This window comes from Solenopsis invicta, chromosome 6, assembly GCF_016802725.1.
Source record: "Solenopsis invicta isolate M01_SB chromosome 6, UNIL_Sinv_3.0, whole genome shotgun sequence".
NCBI classification, from domain to species: domain Eukaryota; kingdom Metazoa; phylum Arthropoda; class Insecta; order Hymenoptera; family Formicidae; genus Solenopsis; species Solenopsis invicta.
This window is the reverse complement of record NC_052669.1, coordinates 19703231-19712829: the sequence shown is the minus strand read 5'-3', so window position 1 is coordinate 19712829 and position 9599 is coordinate 19703231. Positions and strand designations below refer to the sequence as shown.

The 9599-nt window shown below is 35.3% G+C and overlaps 1 protein-coding gene across 1 annotated transcript in view; it reads left to right on the top strand.

Moving 5' to 3' along the window:
- Window positions 1-1820: 1820 nt before the first annotated feature.
- The window catches only part of LOC105204068 (flocculation protein FLO11), a 200814-nt gene continuing 193035 nt past the window's right edge, over window positions 1821-9599 (top strand). Inside the window, exon 1 of the mRNA XM_011173096.3 lies at window positions 1821-2722. Coding sequence (XP_011171398.2) covers window positions 2557-2722 — 166 coding nt within the window. The 5' untranslated portion in view covers window positions 1821-2556. The remainder of the gene's footprint in view (window positions 2723-9599) is intronic.

Genomic DNA, 9599 nt, shown 5'->3' with positions numbered 1-9599 from the left:
CTTAATAACAAATATATAAAAAATTGGGACAAAGTGATTTAAAGATAATAAAACATTTTAAAAGATGTCTTAGGGTCTGTGTACAATGAAGAAATATTAGATATTAGGAATAAGAATTAAAATTTTAGAATCAATTTTTTATTAAATGTAACAATGGATATTAATTAATAAGATAAAACACATTAATGTGGTATACGAAATACAGCATACATTTAGAGAAAAATTATGTTTAAATTGATGAAATTGTTTAACTTGGTTTTTTTTTAAGTTGTAGGGAAAATACTTTTGCGGAGAATAAAAATTGATTTGATTTCAAAAAATGACTTTACACATATATTGTTCTAATTATTCATTTTATTTAAACAAATAATTTTTTAATTCGAAGAAAGTACTGACAGCAATGTAAAAAATAATTTATTTGTTTTTAAAAATTGGATTTAAAAATATATTTCTTTCATTTAAAAAACGGTTTGCGTTGCATAACTAAAGCATTTCTTTAATTTTAATAAAAAGAACAACCGAAAATTGTCTTCCAATCAAAGAAACTTTTCTTTAACCGTACAGCAATGTACAAGTTTCTTTGATTCAAGCAAATATTTTTTTACTCAAGGAAACTTTTCTTTGGGTGTAGTTAGTATTATTTATCTGTAGAATTTATTGAGGAAATTGATTCTAAAATTCTAATTCCTATTCTTAGTATTTAATAATATTTTTCAATTTTACGCAGGATCTTTTGTCTCGATTTTGCACATGAATGCATCTGTGATTATTTCAGAAAGAAATCAAAACAGCTGACAATTAAACAAAATCCAAATACATAATGCTGGTCTTGAAGAAAAATCTTACAAACTGAGTCACCTGATGACCTCAGGATAGTTAAGAATTAAAAAATGTGCCCTTACATAATAACAAATACGTAGAATGGGAATCGTCGGGGAGGTTAATAATTCCCGCGCTTGCACTCGCGCCGCGGCGGCAGTGCGAGCGCGATTATTGCGATTCGCGGCAAACGTCACACCGCTCCACGATAGCATCCGTATCCGCGATCCAGGTGCATCGACCGCGCGTCTTTCCTCCACGGGATGGAAAACCGCAGACCGCTTGTCCCGCTCGGCCCGCTTCGCGGCCGACAGAGAGGGCAGAGGTGGGAACGGAACGAGGAGGGAAAGAGGAAAGCCGGGAGGCCGATAAGGTAAACGCAGATTAACCGGTCCGTCCGTTGCGTTTACGGCGCGTGTCGAAAATTTTTCAAGCAGGTACAGTCCGCGGGGTATCGCGCTAGAGAGAAAGAGAAAGGGAGAGAGATGAGTTTTTCAAGAAGGATCTAAACGCATAGCTTGATGCAGCAACCGTGGAATTATCGCGTTGTCGTTTCTCTTATCTTCCTGCGAACGAGAATATCAGAAATGTCGATTGTGGAAACGATTTCGAGCCGGTAACGAGGGGAGGTTAAAGGCGCGAGATGGCGCGAAACGGTGCGGTTGTAATTAATGATATTACATATAACATATAATAACATTACGTAATAATATAAAGTACAAAATAAAAACCATAGCATGGTTAAGAATTAATAATGATTTTCATATTTATGGAAGCTTTGACAGAGAGATATGTAACAAATAAATTCTGTGATAAGTGCCTACTGAGCTGCACAGATATGCATATGCAAGCAATACCAGAATAGTCGATGAAACTTTTGTATTTTCGATAATGTTTTGAGATATAAAACTTAACATAAAACGAGATAACGATACAATCGCGCGCGGACAAGCGCGTACAGCGGGAAGCGGGAAGCGGGACGCGCGTGCGCGAGCTGGGGCGGTCGCTGGTCCGCGGAGGGAAGTGAAAAGCGCGTGTCCCCATGAATGAAATTGGCGACGGACGCGGGGTCGCCGCGGTCGAGGGGGAGACGGAACGGAGCGTGGAGTGGGTGCGCGGCTCACGTGACGATAGACTCGGATTTCGCGCGCGCGCGACCGCGACCGGCGCTTCGGTGAACGTTCGGGAGATGTCGTCGCGGCTCCGCTCGCGTGGCGGCCGGCTGGCTTGAAACACCTGACCGCGGTGTAGCAGTGCGGCATGGGCTGGTGTGGCGGGCGCACACTTCTTTCAAAACAGGTAGCACGCGCTACCGGCTGACAGCAGCGGCGATTCCCTCCGTTTTTCCCTCCTCCCACCCCCTCGCCCCGTCCGCGTCCTGTCGAGGTACAACAGTGCGGTATCACGTGACACTCCCGCAATTTTCGCGCGGCACACGCGGCTAAGTTCACATGGAGCACCGTCGCTGTACGACATCGACGTTCGCGAAGTCGTTTACAATTCGTCGTTCCCGTCGTCGTCCCGAGGCCTGTTGTCCGTCATCGTCGTCGTCGTCATTGCCGTCGTCCAGCCGCGAATCGTCCCTCGGGTAAGAAGGACGCGGCGCGTACGCGCGCGCGCGCGTGTGTGTGTCGGGATTCCGCGAAATCGAGGTAAAGAAAATGTGAGCCGCGCGGTAACCGCGACGACGAGTGCGGAAGAAGTGTGTCCGAACGTGCGTCGCGTTCGCCGTGAAAAATGACGCTCATCGGCCGGACATCAGTGTGGACGGTGTTGCTGACGTCGTTGCTGCCGATTTCCGTGGTGTTGGTGGTGCTGGCGCGCGCCGGGGACGTCGCGACCTTGGAGTACGGCGTGGAACCCCTTCCGGCATCCAGGGAGGAGCGGCCGCGTCCGGATACAGGTGAGTCCCAATGTTTTTAGCATGATTTCGCTTTGATTGGCTCTCGGCGCAATCATTGTCGAGATATTAATCAACTCCTCGATTGTTATTCTGAGAAAATAACACATTCTAATTACATTGCGAGTGTAAAGGGACTGAAACGTGAGGAAAGTTTAATATGAAAGCGCGAGAACAGCTTTCGTACGCCATTTTCTTTTTAATTCTATGTTTACAATTCTACGAGAGTCTTTATTTCTGCATTTGTTTTTAAATTGAGTTGGTAATAATTTAGCACACGTACATTGGACTCATTTATGTCTAATAGAAGAAAGTTTTAATTATAATAAAAATACTGATAAATTATTAATGTCTAATAACTGAAAGCCTCAATTAAAAATTGATAATTGAAATAGAAATGCATATTTATTTATGAAATTGAATATTATGATATATTAATTTTGAGATGTGAGCAAGCAAACAAAATATATAATAATAAAAATTTAAATTTATTTTTTTTAAATATAATAAAAATTTTAATTAAAAGTTGATGAATGAAATGCAAATGCGCATTTGTTTATGAAATTGAGTATTAATTCTGAGAGGGGCAAAGAAAGCAAAATGCAATAAAAATTTTAATTTATTAATTTTGACATATAATAAAAATTTTAATTAAAAATTAATAAATAAAAGACAAATGCGGCTTTGTTTATGAAATTGGATATTAATTATGGAAGAGTCAAAAAAGCCAAATACAGTAAAAATTTATTTATTTTGATATATAATAAAAATTTTGATTAAAAGTTGATAAATGATATACAAATGTGGTTTTCTTCGATGATATTGAATATTAATTGTGATATTAATTATGAGGACCAAAGAAACCAAAATATAATTCAAATTCCAATTTATTTATTTTAAAACATAGTACATTTTAATTAAAAATTGATAAATGAAATAGAAATATGCATTTGTTTATGAAATTAGATATTAATTATAATTTTAATTGAAAGAGGTAAGGAAACAAAATATAGTAAAAATTTTAATTTATTTACTTTGAAATATAATAAAAATTTTAATTAAAAAGTGATAAATGAAACATAAATGCGGATTTGTTTATTAAATTAGATATTAATTATGAGAAAGATAAAAAAAATAAAATATTTTAGTTTTAATTTATTTGTTTTAATGTAGTAAAAAATTTCAATTAAAACTAATAAATGACAATAGAAATGCAAATTTATTTATAAAATTAAATATTAATTATGATATTAATTAACATATTAGAAGGGTAGAACAAGTAAAATGTTAAAGTTTCAATTTATTTGCCTCAATGTAGTAAAAAATTTTAATTAAAAACTGATAAATGACAATAGAAATGCAAATTTATTTATGACATAAGATATTAATTATTTTATTAATTGTGAGTAAAACAATATACAGTACAAATTTAAATTCAAAGGCAGTTAAATATATAAGGAGAATAATTAAGCATATATCGATAACGCAATACTATTGTACTTACATAGAAAAATCGTAATGTTTTCCTCTTTCTGTAATTCTCGCATTAGTAAAATAATAGCTATCGGCATTCTTACGGTCGATCATATCTTCTTCACAGTGCTTTGCGATAGATAAAAATTGCGCTTAATATAAAAATATAATAATACAGAAGGATGAAAGGAGCAGCTGCTAGACATTTCACCGTCACTGCATCCTTATCTATCAACTCTTCTTTCTTTCATTCTCGCACAAAGATGCACTCTCCGCGATTATTGCAATGACGGTGAATGCCTGAACTTTGTTGCACGTCTCAGCTTTGCCGATGAAGAACGACCTTTGCACTCGGTTGCTTCTGTGAAAGTACGTTCGCGCATCCTCTATTCTCTTTTCACGGCAAAACATCCCGCACAAATTCTGTGCAAATTCTGTAATTTCGGAAAATTGATTCTGAATCCCGCGTATTTTCGAAAGAATCTATCAAAATCTTCTTGTTTATATTTAAAAAAATATTATAATATTACTATATATAATTTGTTCAATCAATTATCGAAAAATTCTGATTCACAACATGATTTAACAGTAGCACTACGGTTAGATACGAATTAAAAAAAAAATTTTTTTAGTTTTGAGAAGTTATTTATTGCAGTAAATTTTTTATAGTTTTTTTAGGGGGAAAGGGTTCTCATATTTAGATGCTTGTTAGCATTATTTATTATTAAATTGACTTTAAATTTAATAATGATATTACTATTTCTTGTTCAACTTAGAACTGTGTTTTAAGATGAGAAAAATTATCTTTACGCAGTTTCGTCAACTTAAAAAAGTAATTAAAATTACACACATAAATTATAATAAATATCAGCATTAAGAAAATATCTACATTGAGAAAAAAAAATTGTTCAAAATATAAAATATTTAATCCGATACGTTCAATTAAACATTGGGTTGATTCAACAATTATTTAGTTGCACAAAAAAGATATATTTCATTTATAATAATTATTAACATGTTTTAATCAAGAACTAACTAAACTAACTCAATATTTAATTAGACGTATTGAATTAAATATTTTAGTTTTTTTAACAAATTTTTTTCTTGGTGCAACTATGAAGGCGATATAAGGCATTTCATTTACATTGTGCTTTCACATTTCGGTCGATGTTCCCTATTTAAAAAATTTCACTTTTATTTTATTTTCATTAGTCTTTTCACAGATTTATTGAAGAATATATTTATATATTTGGGTTTCATTATTTGAATTTAGCACCAATCAAGTCAGTCGATCTTACTCGTTAGATTCTATTAATTCTACACAAAGCTCGTCTGCTTTCCACATGTCACTTCTACGATTCGTAGAAGCGTCTTCGACGTGTACAGTATCGCAATTAAGCACTTCTGATAATAGAGCGTAGGTTTCCCATGGCCTTTAGAAATGCGCGACGCTCATTTTGTCGGGCCGCATCCGTCGTCTCGATCAAATCGATTAATTTGCATGCACTTAGAAAGGCGGAAGCACGTGTGTCGACCGCTAAGCTGATGAATCCTCGCGAGGTCTTCTTTGTGAGTGCAAATCAGTCGCGCGACCGTATGTACTTTCTATTGGCAGTCAAACGCGATGAGCGCAACAAATGAATTTTGACGCGACCAGCATACGGTTCAGATCGGCGGCCGAGCCTTTTTCCGCGACGATTGCACTTCGCCTTAAATTATCGTCAGCGAATGTTTATCGCGGTTCGACACGCCTGGGCGTTAGAATAATATTTAAACTATCGCGTCGCGGGTCTCTTGCGAGTCGGAGTTAATTGACTGTGGCTCTTTATAATGACAAACGACTACTCGAACTCCTTCGCAACGCCCATTACAGCTTCTCAAACGCGATATTCGGTGGTTATTAGAGAGAAAACGACCGAGAAAGAACCAGCTTCTTCACGGCTCATTGAACTTATTGCACGCCTTATTAATAATCTAATTAATTCTCGATGTAGTTTTACCGAGCAGTGTTAATTATCTTCTTTTCATAATTTATACTTTTACGTGCGATATTTTTAAATATATGCATAATGAATATTTTTGCAACGGCTCTTTTGATGAAAATTTGAAGATAATTTCTCTTTTTACTAAGGCACATTATGTTATAATAATGAACAATATAATAAGGCCCACTTATACATTTATTGTTATTGCTATTGTCATTTTTTTGTTTTTCAACAGTAGAGCAGATGCTAAGGGGTTTCGTTTTTATGATTAATAATCATTTTAAAAATGTTTTGGAAGATTTTAATATTTAGTTCCTTCGTTATTTTCAATTTATTTTTTATTTGCGCACACGAAACACAAGCATTTAATGAGGCTAAATGTCAAAGTTAAAAAAAATTTTTTTTTGTTTAGTTACAAATATTCTATATGGAAGATAATTTTATTTTTGTGAATGATTGAAATAAATATTTTGTTATGACTTGGTTTATTTCAATATTTCAATAAATAGGAATTTATAAAAAATAAAATGAGTTAGGTGAGCCTTATTCGGCTCACGGATTTCAATCTCAGATTTCACATTCAAAAGTTTTAAAAGAATGTTTTACACGGAAAAAATTAACATTAAATGAACAATTTATTATTTCCTACATAAGCAAAAATATAAAATGTTAAAAGAATTTGATAATCTTAAACAGACATAATTTGCTTACATGAAGAAATTTTGTTTAAAATTATCAAAATTCTTACTAGATTTTCTTGCTTATATATGAAACAATGAATTGTTGATTTGACATTAATTTTTTTTCTGTGTACATTTTTCATTAAATTACAAAATTAAACTTTCCTCATGTACTCGAATTATTTTCTCGAGATCGAAATAGTTGAAATAGGGGAAATCAGGTATTCTCGGGTGATCGCCGAGAGCGAATAACTTTCTGCAAACCGACGACGGATTCCTTTTCGACGTGCGACAATGTATCGTACAGCGAACGCATATATGCATGCGTCGGCAGGGATGCGCGCGGAAAAACGTTTCTGGCATCGGTTCATGTAGAATACTTCTCCAACCTTGATGCGAATGGTACGTACGTGTCGAGGCTGCTGTTAAAAAGGAGGGGACGTACATAGCCTATACGAATAACTGTTCGCGGACGTGCCCCGAGCGTTTATTTAACGACCGCGAATTTACGATTCTCTAATGTTATTTACAACTCGTAAGGTAGTCCTTAATGAATCACGCGATTCCAATTTGGCGCAGCCTCGGACCGGTCCGTAAGACATCCGTGAAATTTAATGACCGTGCTTATTTGTAATTGCTCCTTCTTTTGCGCCACCCTATGAATCCTCGACGTAGCATCCCTTTTTTCAGGGTACGCTAGCTTATTACTTTGTATTGTATTTTATTTCCACGAGCGACAATATTGTTCCCTGTTTTACGATCACGTTCTTGATGAAGCACTTTGTTACGAATTTATTTCGTACATCATATACAATCAGATTTGTATTTCTTAGAATAGATATTTATTAGAATATTTAATTTAAGATTAATTATACAAAATTATCATTTGCTTTAGCAACAGTGAGGTAAACGTTGGAATTTTTATAAAAGAAATTAATTTAGACTTAAAATCTTTCTTCCACTTTAAAATTTATTGGAATTGCGAAATGCAAGTATGTAACATTTTATACACTGAGAAAAAAAATGTTGTAATATGAATTAAAACGATTTTAGATTTATTTAAACGTCGAATCACAGGCTGTCACTAATATATAATATGTACTTGATTCAATTAAACTTTATTCATTCAGTTATATTTGTTAGTGTCCTAACTTTTAATCTTTTTGTTTCATTAATACTGTTATTGAATTAAAAAAGAAATATTTTCAATTAAACCGATGCTGTCGATTCAACAGCATTTTTTTCTCTGTATATTAATTTTATTTTCGGGATTAATAATATACAACACATTTTTTTTTGTATTGAAAGTAAAAAGACTTTGAGATCTTTCAATCGCAAAAATAATTTTATTAGAAAATGTATTGATGAAGGTAGATATTAATTAAGAATGCGAACGAGAGAGGATAATCGCGTAAAGGCGGGAATTCAATTTATCTCGGACGAAACGCGTTACGTTTCAAGTTGCAAGTGCAACGTGTAGTTTCCTTTCACGGCTTTCGATAACAGGATTTATATTATGAGATACAGTCGACGCGGAGCCCTTATCAGGGCTACTACTACCGCCTCGGCGGTTCGCTCGCGTGGCTCAGCAGGGTTGCCGCGAAGAATAGACTGCAATAGGATGCAATTTTCTAGGAAGATTCAGGATACTTGGCGTACACGCAACATTAGATAGCCGTGGGAGATTTAATTAAGATTAAACCGCTTGGCGGCTTGTTCGATTTGTCCTAATCGTAACTGCGAAATCAAATACCAAAGTACGATATTTTTACTTGTCCCTCGTGTTTTCGCAATATCTGCTATCGAAAATGTCACGTACGTTGAAAAAGATATTACTGAAAGCAAAATTCACTTATGATTTCAATCTGTTTCAATTTATTAAGCGAAGAAAGTAAAATTTATAAAATAAAATTTAATAACGAGATTTAATATTGCAAAGTGATAAAATTTAACTAAAATTTTGTATAAAGTTCAATTCGAGAAAAAGTAGGTTTTATATAAATTTTATTAAATGTAAAATTCTACTAACGGTAACAAACCTTCTGACCTACATTTAGAGATTTGAAGGAATGTGAAGTTATATCGCGTGTAAACATAACTCTCATTTTTTCCCTAAATTGTATTAACATTGCTTCCTCCGCGATTACGAGATGTTTATTACTTCTTAATGTAAATAACGATTTTCAAGGACGCGAGTTTCGAGCAGAAATTGAGATGAGAATTTTGCGAATTGTTTTACGTCGAACAAGCCACCCTGAAGATTTAAAAGCTGATAATCTGTGCGGGATCGATGCAAGACGCACTTGAAATTCCGGCGGTGGCTGCGGCAGCGACGCGGCTGGTCCCATCTTCGTTTTTAGAGAAAATTTACGATCTGCCCAGAACGCGTTCGGTCACTCCTACCCGGGTGCGAAGGGTGTAATTTTATAACCGGTCATAATTAGAGATATTAACTCGCTTAGGATCTTTCACCCGTGTGCTCCACCGCGAGCCCAGCTCCTCTTTGGATTGTGTGGCGCGCGGCCATTTCGCTCCTATTATTATGCCAGAACAATGAATAGTTAAAATCTCTTTATTGCCATGAGAGAGCCGGTAAGAGAGCCTTCCCCGGCAGAACGAGATGCCGGGCCTTATGGAATGACCGCGTGCTTCCTTTTTGCCGCCTCCTTCGCGGTTCAGCGTGTCGAAATGTATCGTAATACGTTGCGCCTTTGTTCGGTAACTGCAAGTTGTTGATTATTA